Consider the following 22624-nt stretch of genomic DNA (forward strand, 5'->3'; position numbering starts at 1 on the left):
TTGTGATGTGCGAATTTGCCCCTAAAAATTTGCTAAATTGCCGAAAAATACGCAAAACGCATTGAAGTCAATGGGCATCAAAAAAAATCTCTGCACGATAATTTTTTTCGCTACAAAGACATTAAAGTCAATGGCCGTTTTTTTTCTTAAAGGAATAGTTCAGTGTGAAAATAAAAACTGGGTAAATGGATAGGCTGTGCAAAATAAAAAATGTTTCTAATATAGTTAGTTAGGCAAAAATGTAATGTATAAAGGCTGGAGTGAACAGATGTCTAATAAAACAGCCAGAATCCAACTTCCTGCTTTTCAGCTCTCTAACTCTGAGTTAGTCAGCGACTTGAAGGGGGGCCACATGGTACATTTCTGTTCAGTGAGTTTGTAATTGATCCTCAGCATTCAGTTCAGATTCAAAAGCAACAGAAATGACCCATGTGCCCCCCCTCAAGTCTCTGATTGGTTACTGCCTGGTAACCATTCAGTGTAAACCAAGAGAGCTGAAAAGCAGGAAGTAGTGTTCTGACTGACATGTTATACATCAAATCACTCCAGCCTTTATACATTACATTTTTGGCTAACTAACTATATTAGAAACATTTTTTTATTTTGCACAGCCTATATATTTACCCAGTTTTTATTTTCACACTGAACAATTCCTTTAAGGTGACTTTTTTGTCCATTAAAATCAATAGGAGTTTCTTTTCCTGCTGTGATTTATCACGGCGAATTTTCCTGTGCCTAATCTTTTGCAAAAATGCCAGATGGCGAAATGCGGAAGTTCGGTGTAAATCCATGGCTGGTGGAAAAAATTTGCCCATTACTAAGGATGAGGAGGGGCGGGTTTAAGTGGACTGGTTAGTTGTACTTCTATGTAACTGCACTGCTTTCTATTGATACTTGTGACCCAATAAACTTTATGGGCCAGAGTGAGAGCCATTTAGCAGTGCCTTCCATTGCAAATCTTATCTATTCTCTAATCTCACCCTATCTCTGATTCTATCGGCTCCCCACGAGGCTGTGACACCATTCCAGCACGTGTGCCAGTTGACCTTTAAACATAAACTCATCTCTTGCCAACCCACTTTAGTGTCCCCTGCACGGGCCCTAAAATGATCTGCCCTAATAAACTCTCAACACATCATGCACTGAGCGATAAAAGTCCAATAAATCGGCCTCGATAAGATGGAAAATGCTGCAATGTTTGACTATAAGCCAGTAAGCCCTTACTCAATAGGCCAGGACATTACATTATTTGCCATTAACAACCCCCCATAATCAAATTAAACTGTTGTAAAAAAAAAAAAAACCTTAAAAAAAAAAAGAGTTTTATAATTTATTGTTTTAGATAAAAAATATAAAGATAAAGGGAACTTCCTATAGTTGCAGAGGAGATGTCATAGGCTGAAAATGGAGCCATGACAGCTTGTTAGATAGACTTAGAATAAGGTAATGGCATTTGAACTACGGTGTACAGGTATGGGACCTGTTATCCAGAATGCTCAGGACCTGGGTTTTTCCGGATAATGGATCTTTCTGTAATTTGGATCTACATACCTTAAATCTAATAGAAAATCATATAAACATTAAATAAACCCAATAGGCTGGTTTTGCTTCCAATAAGGATTAATTATATCTTAGTTGGGATCAAGTGCAAGCTACTGTTTTATTATTACACAGAAAAAGGAAATAATTTTTTAAAGATTTGGATTATTTGATTATAATGGAGTCTATGGGAGACCGCCTTTCCGTAATTTGGAACTTTCTGGACAACGGGTTTTTACGGATAATGGATCCCATACCTGTACAACATTTCTAACATACATACGGTATATTCATTCATCAACAGGTGCCATGATGTGTGGTTCATTCTGCACACAACCTCCCCAAGCAGACAAAGGGATCCGTACATTCATTTTCATTGACCGTTTTTAATAAAAACAATAAGCAACAGAACTTTTCAATGATATATTTATACTTTAGTTTAAAAATAAATATTTCTAGAGGATAATCTTAAAAGAAAGTGTTAATGACTTTTTTTTTGTATCTTTTTACAATTACAAATCAAAGCACCAATAAATAAAGACATAATATTACAATTAAAAAAAAAATTGTTAGGCACAATTATTTCATTACTTTTTTTGTCTTTTTATCACTTTATTTACAAAAAAAAAAAAACCCTAGCTCTTCCTTAATACACAAATATACATATATGAACCCCACCCCCGGCCCTAGTGGAGCACTTAGATGGATGGGGCTAATAATTCAATCTATGGGTTAGTAAGATAGTGGTAAAATAGTCAGTAGCAGCATTAATGTACCAATCCGTTCCATAGAACCACTGCACATTCACATGCCTTGGCCAATAGCAAGCGACACCAGACAGCCTTGCACGGGGGGGGGGGGGATATAAGGTCCCTGACACTGTGGGTGTATTATACTTATAGGGCATAGAAAATATGGGAATTTGTGGATAAATTAAGCTTTCTCAGACAGTAGACACTGGAGGTTGGGGGGATACTAAGTACCATGATTCACATACAGGTCATCATGGTCTCAATGGAACACCATGCTTCCCAATACTTCCCAATGCTTCCCATTGCATGGCTCTCTCACTTATGATAAAATATATTTTGCAGACCACAGTTTTTGTGTTTTTCTGGGCATTGTAATCTGGCCAAACCAACCCAAATCCCAGTGTGTATAGGCAACAAGCTCATCTGTAGGCAATACACAACTGATATACTACATACATACATACTCTTATACTCTGCATACCACAGCATAATGCAAACACCCTTCCTTTTCCTCCAGTTACAGCACCCTTATCATTCAGATCAAGGCTCGGCTTTAGGGGAGCCCCAGGTACAGGGGAGTCCAATACACTTGGTGGCAGGTCCCTGCTCATCTGCTCAACATTTCCACCCCACTTGGCTGCTTGATTCTCCATTAATGCTGCACAAGACCATTTCTATCCACAATCATTTTGAATGGATCAGGTTCTCATGTCCATGAGCTCTAACGCTGGAGAAATACCAAGGCTGCACTCACATAACATCACCCTTAGTAACTCTATGATATACTCTGGCCAATAGCTGCAGATCGGCATTAAGCACACTGGGTTATATTCTTTCTGCTTCCGAATATGCTTGGAATGCTTTGCCCTTTGAGCCATCACAATGAGTGGAGGGGTGGATGCCTCCATTCCATTAATGTATGCCACAGTTTGGGAAGTCAGGATATTCTGAGCCTACAAAAGAAGAAGGCATGTGGGTCAGTCCTATGGGTGTTTAAACCACTGCATCCCATGAAACTGCAGCTAAACAGATTGCACTAGACAAGATTGGACAGACTGGGTTGCACAGCAGTAGATATTAACATTTAGGAATAGATCAAAGGAGACATTATTCATTGGACTAGAGCACTTGTTACAATGGACCTCCCAGGCTGCACCAAGACTTAATGTTGATAGAACACTGTTGGCTTAGCAGCACCAACCAATCACAAGAGTAGATATGATGACTTTTTTGCTACATTAACTAAAGTTTAACAACATTCTAAGGTCCTTTCGTGGAATGGGCCAAGACATGCCGCTGCCCTGGGGGTTCTCTTAGATCCCACAAAAAACGAAAAAGGGTCTGGGGGAATATTTACTTTACAATTTATACTTTACGCAGTTGACTAAATCATCTGGTTTAGAGAATACTTTGCTTTTTTGGGGGGGAAGGACACATGTAGTAGTAGTAGCAGAGGGGATTATTGTCTGGTTTGGTTCCTGTGGAACCAAGACGTAAGTGTCATGCCAAGGCACAGGGTTACTAGTAGTAGGGTGGCGTTTAGGAAAGCCCCCGGTGCAATGAAATGTGTAACAGGTTTGGGCACAGAAGGTGAAGTCAATGAAGGAGATTGGCTGAAATGGAACCCATCTCCCTCAGCGATCTCAATGCCTCCCAGTAGCCCAACCCCAATCATAATAGAAATGACCACCAGAGAGAACAGATAAAAACATCAGATAATTTATGAAATTCTTTTATAAATACGTTTAAATTTAAATATGACAAAGAATACTGAACCCTCCCAACACTTGATATTAAATTACCAGCATTAATATTAAATAAAAGTACTGTGTGATGCACTGCACTGATGTATACACACACACACACACCCTGCCGCCTGCTCTCGGGGAGAACCCAATGGATCATGTTCAGTGTTGGGAAATGGCCTCTATTTACATCTGTAAGTTCAGATACGCACACAGACTCATTAGGTTGTGTGTGCTATAGTGACTCCATCTCTCACACATACACACACAGGCCAATATAAATATATATATATATATATATGTCCACACACACACCCACGCACATCCACGCGTACAATCCCATTCCATCCTGAAATAGTCTCAATCAGACAAATCTACGTAGTGCCAAATTCTTCACCAACACAAGGACTCTGTCCTGAGCTACAGCTTTTGGATACACTTTGCCCACATTACAGTAGTTTCTTTAATTATAATTGAAAGGCACTTACTAGTTTCAGAAGGTTAACGAGACCCAGTAAAATGCATTATCGGTATTTGGCACAAGGGGGTTCCTAGGAGGATACAAATTTGTTAGGAAGGGTGCAGGCAGCCAGGCACAGCTTGATTTGTGTATGGAGGGAGTTAGAAGACTTGTTAGAAGTGGGGGAGCCATATTTATGCAACAGAAATACAGGGCAAGTATACAAGTAAGGACATTAACTGGTTAAAATAAAAAGCCCCCCAAGGCAGAGCTATGAATCTGTTTGGCTGATGCCACACCAGGCTGTAAAAATGCAAGCGGAGGAAAAGCTGATCCGCTCCATGGTATAAGTGAATTTCCAGCCTGCGCACACACAGAATAGATTTGGGCTCAATAACGCTTACTGTTGTGTTTCTGAGACGAAATGTGTACGCTCAGGCAGGCACTCGCTTATTTACACCATGGAGTGGATCAGCTTTACCTGCGCTTCCGTTAATACAGCCTGGTGTGGCACTAGAGGGGTTTTAAGTAACACTGATTAATGGTAGATACACCCTACTATATCTTCTTACTATACAGCCAGATATCCAAAATGCTCCGCTGCATAACTTTATGCTAGTTTTTCAGACACTGCTTTTTCCTTCATTCCAAGTCTTTTGCTGTGAAACTATTTGATGCAGGATAAATGAACCTCTTCCGTCACACGCAATCACGGCAGGTAGACATGGTTTTATTTTGGCTGCCCCGAAGTGCAAAAACAAGTGCTGGTGACCTCCCTAGGCTGCATGTTCACTAACTCTCGCTCGGCTAGCACATAGAAGACGTGGTTGCTTAGGTATGTTCACAGCCTGAAATAGTATCATCCCAACAGGTGTATGTGTCTGTATACATGAGTTACTAACGCAAGGTTACAGTGAATGTGTCTTCAAGGACTCCAGTGACACCACAAAGCCATGGGACTCGGATCTCTAATTTATGTGCATGGTTTTGATTTAATTAGCTATATGTGTGTGTGTGTGTATATATATGTATATATATGTATATATATATATATATATATATATATATATATATATATATATATATATATATATATATATATATATATATATATATATACGGTACAGAGACCAAGTAGCTACAGATTTTCACACAGGCTGAGCCAGTCCTGTTTCTAACATTTAACAAACTGCAACTAAATTGTGGAGAGTCTGAAAACTCAACCCACTGGAAGGCAGCCTCACTCAACACAGGCAAGTCTCATTCAAGGGAAAGTAGACTGCACTCATTATGAGTGAGTCCTACTTGTATTACAGCACTTCCACTCATTATGAGTGAGTCTTCCTCAATGAGGTGAGAATAAACTCATTGTATCAGTTCCACCAAACGCCCTTTACTTTACTGCTCACAAACGCTTTTCTCCTGGGTTTCCATGTTGTGCAAAGACCACAGAGATAACATGGGCACTGGCTAAGCACGTGTCTGATAAACTGGAGCCAAAAGGTCATAGAATGTCTAATATTTATAATAACTATGTTTCGATGTCAATCTTGCAGGGTCCATCAAAATAAAAAGCCACAAGGACAGTGTTCCTCTTGCGGTTTCCACGTAATCGAGAGAATGCGCTTTAGATTTGCAGTACTCCAAATACACAGATGAATAAGTACAGTATCTAGAAGTCAATAAAACACTCTCAGAACCTTTCCAAGATACCAGTTCTTAGCAAGTTGCGTGAGGGCACGGACACCTTATATTCTTTACAGCAGGATGCAAGCTTGATGTCTAAACCATTCTCATAAGCAGGAGATATCAATAGAGCACTAAATATCCACCAATCATTTGAAAAGGTTGTATTGCTAAACTGCAAATCCAATGGAAAAAAAAATCTAAAAAGTGTTCTTTATCACCCCGAAGCGTATGCGTCCGTGTGTATGGGACATACAGAGTCTTCACTGATATTTCTCCAGAAACAAAAGATGAATGAAGCCCATGGGGTTCGTGGTGCTTGGTGTTTAGCAGCATTAAACATGTGAAAGAAAAAGGAGAATCTGCAAAGGTGTATTTGTCTTGTCCCTCTTCTTGGAATGCTTAAAACCAAAGTGCTGTGCTGAGTACCGATCCTTCATATCGACTCTGTACTTTGTAGGCAGGAAGACCCTCACCGTCGTGGCTTTTCACATCTGAGCACGCATTGAGAGAAAAGAGGGAAAAAGAACAAAAAAAAAAAAACTTTCATTATACTCACGTAAAAAAATAAGTTCACGAATCACAAATGTCTGCTATTCATTCTAATAAAAAGAAAACACATTGATATGTAAAAATACTAGAAACGTCTCCTGCTGGAAAAGAATGGAAAACAAAGAACATCCAACGGCCAGAGAATGTGAAGATTGTACAAAGTAATAGGATAGTTCTCTGCTGCGGGGATCATACTTTTGCTCTTGATTGGTTACAAGAAGTAGGGATCTCGCACCCCATGCAGAGTGCAACTTTATATTAAACTCTCACCCTATTGGATGTGTCAAATGCCCTAAAGATGCCCTAGTGTGGTCCTAGTGTTATTGGCACGCTACCCATTAATTCATGATAAAAGAAATATACACTTACACCTCAAGATACCGTCACTACGTATCGAATTCCAATCAGTTAATGGAAAAGGCAAATGGTCCATGTAATGGGAATATGATTTAAATAAAGTTCCAGAATGCCCCTTGTAAAAAAGTACAGGTGCAGCTGGGGCAAGGCACTGACTACAAGTACATAGACTTGAGAAACAGGTCTAGACATTAAATCGGAGCTCATCCTTCCTGATGAAACGTCTCTCACTTCGATCGCAGCTCTCGCGGGATCTCCCTCACCTCCCCAAGGAAGTAACAATCACTGCACAGTCTTATCCGGCTCCACGGCGCAGATCGAAGGGAACACAAGAGACGGTATTTTTCAATTTTCTTTCGGCTTTATTTGGCACATCTTAGTGAGTTTCTAGCAGTGGGTTGGTGAGAAAAACCTACGCGTTTCGTGCCCTCCCTCCAGGCACTTCGTCACTTACAATACTAAAACATGAAAAGGGCACAGCCAATTGTTACGTGGGGGTCACTTACATTGCTGTATAGAGGTGTCAGAGCGCAGTGAGCGAGGTCAGCAGAAAGAGTGGCCCCCGTATAAATGGATGGCTCTAGGCTCCTTGCCTCTCCTACTGAAAGACAACACACTGCTCTAATTGTTATTTCTGAGGTTACTGATTCCCAGTACCTTCTCCAAATCTCAAGCAGAAAGCAGAAGAGGGAGATCCAGAGGTTCTGTACTATAACAGCCTATATCAAAACATGTTAACAGTTCTGGGGAAGTAGCGGTTTCTAAACTGCTGATGGCTAATAGAGTTGCCATGGGATGGCAGGAGTAAAGAAGCTACGCTATAAATTCCCCTACACACTGTTCCCAGGAACATACAACTCACCTACACACTGTGCCCGCCAGTTGCAACTCACCTACACACTGTGCCCGGCAGGTGCAACTCCCCTACACACTGTGCCCGGCAGGTGCAACTCCCTATACACTGTGCCCGGTAAAGGTGCAACTCCCTACACACTGTGACCGGCAGGTGCAACTCGCCTACACACTGTGCCCAACAGGTGCAACTCCCTACACACCGTGCCCGGCAGGTGCAACTCAGATACACATTGTAGTCAGATTTTTAAAGTTGTGCCAAAAAGAGACAAAGAAATGCATGTGACAGTGCATAGCAGCATAATATAAACAGTATGCATAAAAAGTACACATTTACATAACATTAGCACACAGAGTTGATGAACCCATCTTCTTCCTGTAGACATGTAGGCTTGCTGGCACTCAATGCTCCTTAGAGCTATTAGGAGCTACAGAGTTTTTGGCTTGCTATTATTACACTTGGATTATTGAAAGCCTGTAAAACCAAAATGTTATGGAACAAGTGACTAAACATTCATTTCATTCAGTATTCCTTTGGCGCCTAAGCGCTCCAGTGATGACTCTTATCCACAGCTTGACTTGGGCCGTGGGAACCAGAGACAGGAATGAGGACTGGATAGGACATGTCTCTGCCGAGTTGGGTGAGTGAGAATGTAAGTGGGTAATTACTATTCCAGATCAGCTAAGTAGCATCTCTCAAACACTCGGGCTGCTCCTCCCCAGCGCAATGAAGAGACTGTTGTTACTGTGTGTATGGGAAGACCATGGGTGTAGAGTTGGGCTCAGTTACTATGAATAAAGGCAATGTCTGACTGAACAGTAGGCCACACAGGGAAACATTGAAAAGTGAGAGCTCCAAGGAATGTGTTTAGCATGGCAATAATCAACCTAAGCCTGAAAGAAAGAATACCCAGCAAGTCAGCAGGAAGAAGCAGCTCTACCCTTGAATGGCATATATTTGTGATATTATCATTGATGCATATGCAAGTGCTGGGTGCAAGAAGAACCAACCTGCAAGTCCTCTCGTTTAACTCTAGCTGCCTCGTTTTGCAACGTGAGTCTGTGTTTTTACAGGAGCATTTACATGTCTGGGGATCTTGGACAAACAAGTGTTTTCTCTGGGATTTCTCTGTGCAAGGCTCACAATGACTGCAAAAAGCAAAAAAAGGAAAAAAAGAGAGTTCTAAGCTACAGCGCATAGGCAAGAGAAAACATGCATGACTCCTGAATACATTGCAAGAAATCCCATATCCCACCCCCCACACACCCACTATGTTACACTTTCTCACATTATATAATAAACAATAAAAAGCAACAATGGGGAGAGTCTAGCGGAAGTTGCCCTGGGCAAACCAGGCTACTGGGAGCAGTAATGTAGATCTAAGTTGCCCATAACAAAGATGGCCACCATATCTCAGACAGCCTTGGAGTCTTGTCCTCTCGTCCTATCCTCTTATTGCTGCATAATGTCAGAACTAAGGAAAATTTGGTTCAATTGCAAAGGACAAGAGACCCAAGTACTTCCAGCCATGGTGATCATTCAGCAAACTTTAGTCTCTCTCCAACTCCCACATCCCCTGAGTGCAAAGTAAAGTGGACATAGCATAGCACTAGGAGCAACATTGCATCTGGAAGGTGTGAAATTTTCATTAACTATCATGCAATCAACAAATATTGCAAAGCCATTCATTTAGAAGTGCAGGGATATGACAGGACACAATCCAGGCAATCTAAGGCAATACTTTATGTAGCGTAATAAATGTACAGTATCAGGGACAGGCTCAGGCAGGGGTGGGTTTTATCCAATGTATGAGAACCAATGGCTGCGATTTAGGATTTTTGGAGTTGGCAAAGCCCTTACTGCTGAAGGTCCTGCACAATATTTATAACATTAACACATTAGGCCCGGTCATCTGTACAAAGTCTAAGAAAATGTTAATTCTCTCACAGTCAGTAGTGAGAGGGTTAAGAGGCAGAAGTAGTCTATACGAGACAGATTCCCAATTATACAGCCTTCCAAATGCAGGATTTACCATTGGAAAGAGAAAGAAGAGAGAATTAGTGGAGTATATTAAAGAGGAGACTGTTAAACATAGAAATTCCCAAGGACAGACAGACAGACAGACAGACATGCTAATGAAGCACACAGCAGGAGACACAGGGAATGCAGACACCTCTCAGAACCAGCCTTGGGTTATTCCAACCTACAAATGTGGGGGCTGAAAGAATTTGGTAGCAAAGCTCAAGCATCTCTAGCAGTAGACTTTTTAAAAAAAAATGCGTGCAGAATGATGGGAGCAACAGGAGATTTGTTGGACTAGTGTGAGTGGGTTATGGAACTGATTGTGTAAAAAACATTGTGCTCATGATTCTGGTGGAACAGTATGCGCCACGCAACTGCCTGTGATCCCACTGTCATCAAACCCAGTTTAGTAGAACATGATTTTTGGGGAACATCGCTAAATGACATTCCCCCCCCCCCCCCCTTGGATAAATACACCCAATAATTCTGCAGCTGAAATGGACAAGCCCCAGAAAAGATACTATTTATACTACAGGTATAAGATCTTTTATCCAAAATGCTTGGGGTTTTCTGGATTAGGGGTATTTCCAAAATGTTACACCTTAAGTCAACGCCTTAAACCAATATGGATCCAGCTCATTTAAGATCGAGTACAAGGTTCTGTTTTATTATTATCACAGAGAAAAAAGGGATTCAGATGTAGAAATGTATATGTGTATATGTGTGTGTGTATATATATATATATGTATATATATATATATATATATATATATATATATATATATATATATATATATATATATATATATATATATATATATATATATATATATATATATATATATATATATGAGAAGAATGGCGGCACTCACAGGATTTTCAGGCCTGAAAATCCTGTGAGTGCCGCCATTCTTCACCTACACATTTACCCTGCTGGCTCGGGCACCCAGGTACTCTATCCTGTAAATGGTGTGCACCTTTGGGACTGTATATATATATATATGTGTGTATGTATATATATATATATATATATATATATATATATATATATATATATATATATATATATATATATATATATATATATATTTAAAATGATAGAAGGACTCGCACACCATTCTTCAGTGAATATAACTGTGGTATTTTATTCTTTAATGCATTAAAGAATAAAATACCACAGTTTTATTCACTGAAGAATGGTGTGCGAGTCCTTCTATCATTTTGTATAACCAATATTGACCTACGCACCCGAAGCAACTACAAATCTGGTAAGAGTGCATACACACAAAAACTTATATATATATATATATATATATATATATATATGCTTTCCGTAAAACGGACCCTATAAGAAAAGTACTTCCCGTGATTTTGGATATTTCTGGACAATGGCTTTCCAGATGGGCTTCCATATACGACCATATATAATGCTTTGCTGCTAACAGACTATAGGCAATGGCATGCTTCCTAATGGTTGGGATGTGAAGCTGTGCTGACCCAGTGACACACACACACTCAATTTTGGCCAATATGTAGCAAAGTACTAGTAAACACTCAGCAGTTAAAAGTTTAGTGTGAACTTTAACCTGTGTCCATGTCAAACGAAGCTAAATGCACCACAAGGCTCAAGCTATCAGGAATGATCTGCCCATTCTCAGCATAAGTACAAGTGCTTCTGATCTATAATGCACTACAGCCTGGCATGGAGCAGTGCCTCGGTTAGTCGGGTTATTAGTAGGTGGTCAGTGGTAAAGTCGGTAATGGTTTGGTCCTGTGGGGACAGTTTTATTGCTCTTAATGTCATTTGTTCAATACAAGCAACATTAATGTAGTTATAGTATTAAACAGGGCACCAAGGAGTTCAGTGACCATATAACTATACAGGTTAAAGAGTTCCAAGGCCAAGTTTCCATAAGACACTACAGAAGTGATAACAGTCATTAATAAGCACCTTTTATTGATTTTACAGCTTCTTCATGGTTTCTGTGAATTACATGGGGATTAAGGTATCCCCTGCAGCAGCACAGGATTTGCATTAGAAGAACACTGGTGTCATCATTGGAAGAGTGTATAAGGATATATATTAAGTGTTATATATATTATATATCATTATCATGGAGACCATGGCCAAGGAAAGTTAATGGCTTTGGATAAAACACCCATCCCATGAGAATAAAGATTAGTAGAGATGGAAGCCCCCAAGCAAAAAGATCTGTCAAACCCCCAAAGTGTCACCAGTAATGTCATATCATGAACATCCAACTCAATGCAATCATGAGGTTTTTAGGAAAATATGTGCTTGATTAGGGTGTATATATATTGTGTAGCATAGGAATGTTCCACTAGCAGCAGGCATGCATGGGACTGCAACATGACACATACATGAACCATAAATCAGTTTTATTGAAGGTGCAAATCTCATGGTTGATGCATAAATATATAATAAATAAATCTCATGAAGACATTAAATTGGGGTAATCAGGTGCCACAAACTGCCCTATGAGAGCTCTCCCTTAATTTATTAGCTGTGAGTTAATTCATGTGCTTCATTAGTGTGATGTAAACCAGTAGGGTGGAGGCGCCTGATTGGACTGGATTTTAGCAAGCATACGATACAAACGTACAAGCGTTTTGGTTTGTACCGGATTTTCTTGCGCTTTCGTTTAAGGCCCTTCCCTCGTTTTGCTTTTCTGAAAGAAAAAAATAAAAGAAGGAGAGACAGAGAGAGAAAGGGCAAAAACCGAGGGAAGACTAAATGAAAGGAAAGAGACTGCACAGGCAGCGGCCATGTTGTTACCCCTGGACATCAGAGCTGCTCAGTACAAGGGCAAGTGTGACTATTGGAAGGTCATTGGATCGGTTTGTCTGGAAAGCTGTAGAATATACTGTATTTCTTTGCTAACTAGAAAGGTGGCCATACATAGCAGATTTGCAGAAGGGTGTTTAGTCATAGAGGCAGGGAGGGTGATAAGAGTCCACTGCTCGGTATTTAATGGAAATACTAAGCAGGAATCTAGGGGCGGGTTCAATTTTCTGCCTGCTGGAAAATATTTCTACAACTAAAGTTGCAATTCCTGAGCTTCAGTGCAACTACAGGGGGCAAAGTTCCTCGTTGTGGGATAAAGTGGATGGTAGGAAGCCAGGCCAGGCATGATTAGCAGCCAACTCTTGGCCCAGTCAAGCCTTGTTTGAGCAACAACTTGGCCTTGAGAAGTGTAAACACTAATACGGAGTGAAATAACGTTCCCCCTCCATCCAGCTGTGGCATCACTCTAGCAAAATATTCTGACTTTAGCACATACATTCTGACCCAGTAACAAACATGGTGACTTGAAGGGGTGTGGGCCCTCAGATGCAGAGAACTTTTATTTGAGCTTTCAGTTCAAATCCCTTTTGAGGTCCAACACAAACTGTACCTTAGCTTATGGCACGGTAACAGGTATATGAATATTCATATAATCATTTGATTATACTCCAAGCTTATGAAGGGCTGCAACTAACCTGGAGCCCAAATCTCACTATAGCTGTGCTGAAACATTCTTTCAACTCTCGAATTAGCAGGGAAAGAATGGGGATCTCCTAAATCATCTTCTTCATAAAGATGTCATGACAGTTGCATTCTGCTCCTACTGACAAGGCATTTGGTGCAAGAGACAATACGACTGAGAATGCAGGGAGAAAGCAGGAGGGCACAAGGAGATAAAATTGGGGCTCAGATCTGCAGCAAACCTGTAGGCAACATAAAGGGAACACTAGCTGGTAGCAGCAAGAAGGCAGAGTGCACCTCTCTGAAAGGGACGGTCTCATTATGAAGCCTCTGGACAGCAGAGGTGACCTTTCTCACACGTGGTTTGGTATAAATAGAAATCTAACAGCAATAACATTGCTCATTTGCCCTTCCTGCTGCACTCACTGAGGAGCAACTGGATTGTGGGAGCAGAATAATGACACTATATCGGGAAGCTACTGTACTGTTTTCATACGGGCCCTTTGCTGCTGGAGCCATACACCTTGTCAATAGGGAATCCAAAAACAAAATCTGTCTCCTAAATTGCCAACATTAATCTAAATTATGTTAATATTCTCTTCTAAAGTTTTTAATATGAAAACATAATTCTGTATTCCAAGTGACCATTTCTGTTTCCCAAGTGACCAATTCTGCATCCCAAGTCAACATTTCTGTATCCCAAGTCACCAATTCTGTATCCCAAGTCACCAATTCTGTATCCCAAGTCACCAATTCTGTATCCCAAGTCACCAATTCTGTATCCCAAGTCACCAATTCTTTATCCCAAGTCACCAATTCTGTATCCCAAGTCACCATTTCTTTATCCCAAGTCACCATTTCTTTATCGCAAGTCACCAATTCTGTATCCCAAGTCACCAATTCTTTATCCCAAGTCATCAATTCTTTATCCCAAATCACCATTTCTGTATCCCAAATCACCATTTCTGTATCCCAAGTCACCAATTCTTTATCGCAAGTCACCAATTCTGTATCCCAAGTCACCAATTCTTTATCGCAAGTCACCAATTCTGTATCCCAAGTCACCAAATCTTTATCGCAAGTCACCAATTCTTTATCGCAAGTCACCAATTCTGTATCCCAAGTCACCAATTCTTTATCCCAAGTCACCAATTCTTTATCCCAAGTCACCAATTCTTTATCCCAAGTCACCAATTCTTTATCGCAAGTCACCAATTCTTTATCCCAAGTCACCAAATCTTTATCCCAAGTCACCAATTCTTTATCCCAAGTCACCAATTCTTTATCCCAAGTCACCAATTCTTTATCCCAAGTCACCAATTCTTTATCCCAAGTCACCAATTCTTTATCCCAAGTCACCAAATCTTTATCCCAAGTCACCAATTCTTTATCCCAAGTCACCAATTCTTTATCCCAAGTCACCAATTCTTTATCCCAAGTCACCAAATCTTTATCCCAAGTCACCAATTCTTTATCCCAAGTCACCAATTCTGTATCCCAAGTCACCAATTCTGTATCGCAAGTCACCAATTCTGTATCCCAAATCACCAATTCTGTATCCCAAGTCACCAATTCTGTACAAAAGGCCGACACCTGCTCCGTGTGGGACTGTCCAGGCTCTGCAAATTCCTTGCCCCAGGTCACAGGCTGGCCCTATACAAACTAGGGAACTGGATAATAAATGGATGGGGGTATACTCCTAAAAAAAGCTTGCCTACAGCTGTACAGCCTGTATATTAATAGATTACAAATAAAGTGTGCACACATTCCCCAGTGGCTCCATGGCCGTTACTACAGGGCAGGCTAAATGCAGCAGGCAATAACCCAAGTGTGGGCTGCTCCTCCCCAGTAACCTTGGCATACCATTGCTTTCAGGCAATATTCTTAGTACTGTCCCTGATCTTGGCACATGACAGTCACAGGTCTGAGCTACCCTGTAGTCTGTTTTAACCATATAGGCATCCGAGGGCCACCCCTTTAAAGCTGCTGCTTTTTCAGGGCAAAAGTAGTTGCTACAACCATAATAAAAATGCTCTGATATTTGTTATTACTAGGGTTCCAGAAGGAGAGAGACTCCAGCCTGTCTAGGACTCTACTTACTCCAGGGAGTTCTGACTTTCAGCTGACCGCTGGGCTGCACAAGCCAACGTTGTTATGAAACCCAAGCCTGGCCCCTAGTTCTGAGAAGGATTCGCTTTCCCTTTCTAAAACAAAGAGGCCTGACAATTACACAAATCTGCAACACGTAGCTTTGTTCTGGGTGCCACTGCAGCTCCTCTTTGTTGCCTGCATCAGAATACATGCTGAGGTTTTGGGCAAAAGCATTTACTGCTCCAGTGCAAACTGACAGGTCTGAGCAGGGTCTGTAAATACATCAGAACCTCACCCCCCTCACCTATAGTCTCCACCCCTCGCCCTATCCACCAACCACTACCGTAGTTAAAAGTATTTATCCTTTAATTTCACCCTCTTGCAAGCATGACAAGCAAGGGAGTGAAAGCAAAGGCTTACATAGTCCACTAGGTACATATGATCCAATGGAAGTCAATGTTGGAACAAGGAAAGAAAATGCCTTAAATGTAGAAAGGAACATTTCCAAGACCAGTATATATTTGGAAAAAGTCCAGTAATAAGGGGTTAATAAGGAAGAGGTAGAACAGGCAAGGGATACAAACATGGAACCTTTGTACAGTTAGAATGAGCAGGCTGTGGGGATGTAAATACAGATGAAGCTGACCCAGAGTATAGATGGCCCAGTAAGCAACTTCAATAGACCTTGGCAGAATTAGTCAACTTAGCTCTCAATTGAATTTGCTGGGGGCCCAGTTACATTTAGTTACATTGGAGGCCTGGTATAACGAATAGGAGAGTTGTGCATGCTTTGCTGTTTTCTGTAACTCTTAGATTTCTGTCTGTTACAAATGAATGTAAATGGCTGTGTAACTTACTGGTGCTATAGAACAAACGATGATGGGATTCTAGGCTAGCCTTTGATTTTGCTTCGCAAGAGTTACAGAAAATGGCTTTGAACTCCTATTAAAGCACACATCTATAAGATAATCTCTCCCCCAATTCAGTAGTTTTGCCCTGACAGTGAGTGCTGCGAGAGAGGGGGAAAAGCAATCACGGTTAGTACTGACCTAACTGAACCTGCTGATTGCAGCCATTGCAGATCAATACAATTAGAGCCAAGCGAGTGCTATAGTTCATTTTAGAGATACAGAAGTCACTGGCACAAGCAATTCCACTAGAGCCTGAATGTGCCCCTTCTTCAGAGAAAACATTATGCATTTCCAAATGTATTGCTTCACATCACACATCAAGCAGCACATATTTCATACTCCCCCACACCAGAGCCGAGGGCTCACACAGGATTGAACACAAAGCCGTCACCACCACCAAGTTATTGCCCAGACATATAACCAATCAAGCACCTAGGGGAGTGGGGGTGATGCAGGTATATTGCCTAGCAGAGTATTAAAACCTCGCACAAAAATTAAACCAAGGACATCAGAACACAGGGAAATAAAAAATGCCTGTTTGGCCAAAGTAAGAGTAGAAGCCAAAAGCAAGCATTGACATTCATACCGCTCCATGTACAATACAGATTGTTGGCCCCATGTCACAGAGTTTCACTTTGTGGCATGAAAAGAGTAAGCTCTGGGCACAAGAGACTGGGAATATGCAGCCTTATTACAGCTGCTGGCCACATATGTAGGTCAGCAGTGATTCCCAGCATTCTCTGCCTCTCAAGGTTTCCAGGCTGTTTCATGAATTTGTTTTTAGCAAAGAATAAAGGCATTTTTGTTTCCATTTATGGTCTGATGTTACCATGGACTGGCCCAACACAAACTCAAGGAGAAAGATCAGGAACGGTTACATCTCGGTTAACCCCAAGCTTTGCTGTAGATCTCGTAGACACTATGGGATTGACACAATGATAGAGGTCCCGCAGCCTGTAACATGCCTCTCAGTGTAACACAAACAGACTGTATGGAGTTAAATGATAATGTAAAGGGCACACTTACTTTTCCTGCTTGATCTTTACTTCTTTCTTTGGTCTGAAAGTGAAATAAAATGATTTAGTCGGAAAAAAAACAGTAAAAAAGGGTACAATTATCTTGGTACCGCTGGGTCACTTTTCCAAGGCTTTCAGTAGGCATAGAAAGCACAGGTAGATGGAAACACATGAGACAGGGGGTACATTTTATTGGATCTAGCTGTATAGATATCAAATCTCACCTGCATTCACAGTGACTGTGCTGCTGAAAGCTCATATCCATTATATGTTGGCTTATATGAGGCTTGATTTTCATTATCTGTAGGGCAGACAAAAACAATGTTAGTGTTGGCTTTGTGTTCATGGAGGTGTTCATGGGGCAGGTGTTTTCCACAAAACATTTGGTTTTGCTGAACAAGGTTTAAATAAAGTGGCATGCATCCACGGTCTGGCTATTGAAAGAACGGCCATGATTACTTGTTTATAAGAAACATTACACCTAATTTATTAGGATTTTATTTTACTTGGAATTGAGGGGCCTGGTGGATATGAGCACAAATCCTTTCACCCATAATTAATTCCAAAGCCTGTATCCCTGAAGCAATTTTGGACTCAAGGTGTTAATAAAGGATCCTGTGCAAACTCCAAGCTGAAGTTTTGCCACATCCGTACTTAATGAGGAATGTTAATTCTCTCAGTTTCACAGAATGATTCACTTGTGCAACCTATCATGTCTACTTCTACCAATCTGGGTGCAGAGGGGCTAAATCCCTTTAATGCCATATTTTGTAACACTTTATAGAAACGGTGGCAGTTGGAATTGGCGGAATAGGCCGACACTGGGAGTGGATTTGAGAAAAAGCAGACAGACTAGAATGATATGCTCTGAGATGCCGCCAACACACAGATAAAAAAAACAAAACTAAAGGTTACTGAAGTGTAGGGAAAGATGACAACAGGTTTGACACACAGCGTTCTCACACTCAACTTCATTTCTGTTTTCACACTTGGCAAAAATGAGCTTGTGGCACACAACTTCTTGGGGGGGGGTAGGATTTTCGGAGAGAACACGAGAAATGGGAAAGTCAGTTTGGAAAGGAAAAGACTAGTAAATATTTAATAAAAAAAACAGAAGCATTAACATATTCATTTAGAAATATGTGTTGGAAGTGGCAAGCAGATTCCATGTTAGAGGAACAAGCGGAACTTGACCTGCTGGATAAACCTCACAATTGCTTGGGGTGATATTCTGCGTTGAACATATTATTCATGTCTATCTTTACTAATAACTACCCAGAAAGTGAAATAAGCTATTCTAGCACAAAAGTAGCCCATGTTATACATTAGCCACTGGGATCGGGCACTGACAATAAAAAGGCTTAAGGTGGCCAAACACAGGGAGATCTGATCTGCCAAACGAGCGGTTCTCTCCCCGATATGCCCACATTGAGGTGGGCGATATCAGCCCTAGGGCCCAATGATCGGATCAGATTGGAGGCTACCCAGGCGGTCGGATCGCAGAACCCCATCAACGAACAAATTTTTCTACCCTGCACGATCGGCATCCGGCCGACTCTCGGCCAGATATCAATTGGGGACGCCCGTCGGATCGGCCCACACACGGGCAATAAGCTGGCTACTTGGTCGGCAGCTTTTATCGGCCCCAGTATGGGGGCCTTAATTATTTTCTGTAGCCCAAGCAGTCTACTATGTCCAAGTAGCAGCTACTGATTTCACTATGTGAACTAGGTCCTAGGCTTCTATCAAAATTAATCACTGGGTTACAGGTATGGGACCTGTTGTCCAGAATGCTCGGGACCTGGAGTTTTCCGGACAACAGATCTTTCTGTAATTTGGATCTTCATATCCTAATTCTACTAGAAGATCATGTAAACATTAAATACAGTCAATAGGCTGGTTTTGCTTCCAATAAGGATTAATTATATCTTAGTTGGGATCAAGTACAAGCTACTGTTTTATTTCTACAGGGGAAAAGGAAATCATTTTAAAAAATTCGGATTAATTTATCATAATGGAGTCTATGGGATATGACCTTGCCGTAATTCTTAACTTTCGGGATAATGGGTTTTTAAGATAACGGACCCCAGACCTGTATTAAATCTAATTGAATTGTACACTCCTATCAGAATACATAAAGGCAGAAGTTATTGATAGGGGTAACAATGAATAGGTCCATTTGATGGTCCTTACCTGCATGGTGATGTTGTAACTTTCTGTGGAAACACATTCTAAACTCTCATCATTGCAGCAACCCGCACATCTCATTAGGGGCACGCAGGATGGTTTGAAGATATACTCCACCTCTTCTGGGTATTCCTGGAATATATCCACCAGAATCTCCCGCACCTGGCACATGCTGCGCTCGTACACTTTTAAGAACTTCACCACTGCACTCGGGAGAGAAAAAGAGAGGAAAAGTTTAATGAATTTCCTGGTACTACTGTACTTTAATTCCAAAATAATTTAAATGACTGCAAGATAAGGGAGGTGCTATGTTCATTGGAGAAGGGTGCATCAGTAACCAGAGACAACCAAGATATTTCTCCTATCTCCTCTTCTGAACTTGGACACCACAGCAACCAATCAGATGATGGACAATATATTGGGATGACTGGGGATTTGGCAGCTGTGCTCTCGATCTCAGTAAGGCACCCCCGCTCCAGGTGTAGGAAATGAACCAATTAGTTAGGGAACTGAGAGAAAGCAAACGAAGAGGCAGAACTTGCTACTAGGTGCTCTTTATTGCACACAAAATGTTTCGGGCCACTTGATAATGGGCTCTTGGCCCGAAACATGTTGTGTGCAATAAAGAGCACCAAGTTCTGCCTCTTCGTTTGCTTTCTCTAATTGAACCAATCAGATGATGGCATATCATTATTCTAACAACACTTACAACGAAAGTCATTTGTTGACCGTTGATTGGTTACAGGGTGAGAGTCTGTGTACAATCCTTTCAAGACTCCTTAACAACTCTAACTTAGGGACGGAGCTTGGGAAATATGTTGGGTTGTGGTTAATCACAAGTGCTGTATTATATATACAACCATAAATACTTTCTTATGCCCTACTCTGTCATTTCATAGACAAGCTTGAGAAATTGTAGCTATGTGGAACCATTTTCCTACAAACAAACTGCCAAATATAATTAACAAAAGAAGGGAATAGGAGGATTCACCTTGCTTTTACACTTAGTTACACCCAGTTGTATATATAAAAATATATATTTATGAAACAAACATTTGTAAAATAACATGATCTTTGGGGCAAATAAAGTGGGATTCCCTTCTCTATGCATGGGAGCTGATTAGATCAGCATTTCTTAGGACAAAGGCCGCTAGTCAAGATCTTTTTAGCCACATGGCGTCTGGATTAGCAGAAAAAATCCAATCTTAGTCACCGCATCCCAGTGTGATTGTTCTACCGGCCACAAGGATTAGCATATAAAGCTCAGTGGCATTTCTCAAAGTGCTTTACTTATGAGATGCATAACCCTAGAAAGGTTTCCTTTGCAGAAACCAGAGAAGCATCACTTTATACTTGTGAAACCAATTGGTTTGCCCCAGTGCCCCAATTTTATTTAAAGGAGGCACTCTAAGGGGCTATATATCCGTGTCAAATCATTTACAGAAGAAATCCCCCTGGAAAAGGGAAGGAAAAATAAAATCAAGCTGTTTATAACAAGTCCTCACTTAACTCCCAGAGTGTGCATCAAACTCCCCCTAAACGCTCCTCTCTCACTTCTAAAGAAATGCAAGCACCACAGCCTGTGCCAAAATGACCCTACACTAAAGACCACCAGAGAAGCTCCTGCAGAACTACACTTTATTACTGCCTCTCTTTCTATTTGTTACCTTCCACTTTGTTTGCACCCAGCCTACATGCCCTCCAAGCAGACTTCTCTGTCCTTTCTGTCCTGCCAAACATCAACTGGTACTGACAAATGGCAATTAATAGCTATATTGGTATAGCAAAATCTGCAAAGTTATTTCTGTTATAAACTTTTGGGGGGGAATTCACAAAAAGTGGAGATAGTCCATTTTTGGAGTGAAAGGGGTGGTAAACTGGTATAAAATACTTTCTCCATATTCACAAACAGAAATCTGCCTAAATTCCAAATCAACTGCCACTTTTCATTTTTCAGTGAAAGAAAGACAGTTTACAGGCAGAATTTGTCTTTCAACCAACATAAAAATGGTGCAAAAACGACATTTTAAATGACATATTCTCCCAAAATTTTAACAACGGAGTAAAGCTCAGAGTAAAGGTGGCCATACACGGGCTGATAAAAGCTGCCGACAGACCGAGTCGGCAGTTTATTGGCCCGTGTATGGGGCCCCCACCCCGACGGGCTTCCCTGATCGATATCTGGCCGAAATTCTGGCAGATGACGATGGGACGGGACTAAAAATCCCGTCCGTTACCCATCGTTAGGATCCGATCGTTGGGCCCACGATCGGATTAGCCCGATATTGACCAACTCAATATTGGGGAGAGAACCGCTCATTTGTCGACATCGCCAAACGAGCGGATCTCTCAGTGTATGGCCACCTTAACTCTTCCCCATGTGTCAGATCAATTCTAAAATAATTTGCTCTGCTTTAGTTCAGATAATCTTCATTTCACACCTCTTGTAGGTGCCCCATTGGGGAATTATTATCATATTAATAAGGATTAGCATTTTATAGTCAGGGCACAATTTTGTGTCTAACCCTATAGGTGTAAAAGCCTAATTAACTAAACAAGTAAAACACGGATTAATCAAAAAAAGTGAATTTTATGCAATTTGATATGTATAAAGTAAAAAGTTTGTAACTCACACTTGCGTTATTTTACTAGTTTTAGATTAATGAATGAGGCAATATTAGCAATTTGAGTGAATATATTATCTAAAGGCAAAGTAAAGCCTCCCAGCCATTTTTTTTTTTAGTTTTAGCAGCACTGAGACACTTGACTTAAGATAATAAAACATATTTTCTAATACAAATCCATATATTTTGCAAAATAGCATTTATTGTATTTAAACCCTTATATCTGGATAGAGAATTGGAATTACACAAACATGTAGGCAGATTTAGAAAGGACAGGTTATCCTGAAAACAATTATGTATAATTTGATGTCTGACTTACAGGTTGTAGTAAGAGCTTAAGAC

At 40.8% G+C, this 22624-nt stretch overlaps 1 protein-coding gene and 1 long non-coding RNA gene across 4 annotated transcripts in view; both read right to left on the minus strand.

Moving 5' to 3' along the window:
- Positions 1 to 1948: 1948 nt before the first annotated feature.
- XB22169567.S lies at positions 1949 to 5524 on the minus strand. Its single transcript, XR_001935884.2, has 2 exons — positions 4525 to 5524; positions 1949 to 3244 (listed from the first exon to the last, which is right to left on the minus strand). It is a non-coding gene; the product is annotated as an XB22169567 S homeolog (long non-coding RNA).
- Positions 5525 to 5536: 12 nt separating this feature from the next.
- vegfa.S (vascular endothelial growth factor A S homeolog) overlaps positions 5537 to 22624 on the minus strand; it is a 39049-nt gene continuing 21961 nt past the window's right edge. Inside the window, exons 3-8 of one of the 3 annotated variants that reach the window (XM_018264180.2) lie at positions 19665 to 19861; positions 17696 to 17772; positions 17482 to 17514; positions 12609 to 12656; positions 8955 to 9092; positions 5537 to 6676 (exon numbers count right to left, since the gene is read on the minus strand). In XM_018264180.2, the coding sequence (XP_018119669.1) occupies positions 6655 to 6676; positions 8955 to 9092; positions 12609 to 12656; positions 17482 to 17514; positions 17696 to 17772; positions 19665 to 19861 (515 nt within the window). In that variant the 3' untranslated portion in view covers positions 5537 to 6654. 3 annotated transcript variants of the gene reach the window in all.

This window comes from Xenopus laevis, chromosome 5S, assembly GCF_017654675.1.
Source record: "Xenopus laevis strain J_2021 chromosome 5S, Xenopus_laevis_v10.1, whole genome shotgun sequence".
Taxonomy (NCBI): Eukaryota; Metazoa; Chordata; class Amphibia; order Anura; family Pipidae; genus Xenopus; species Xenopus laevis.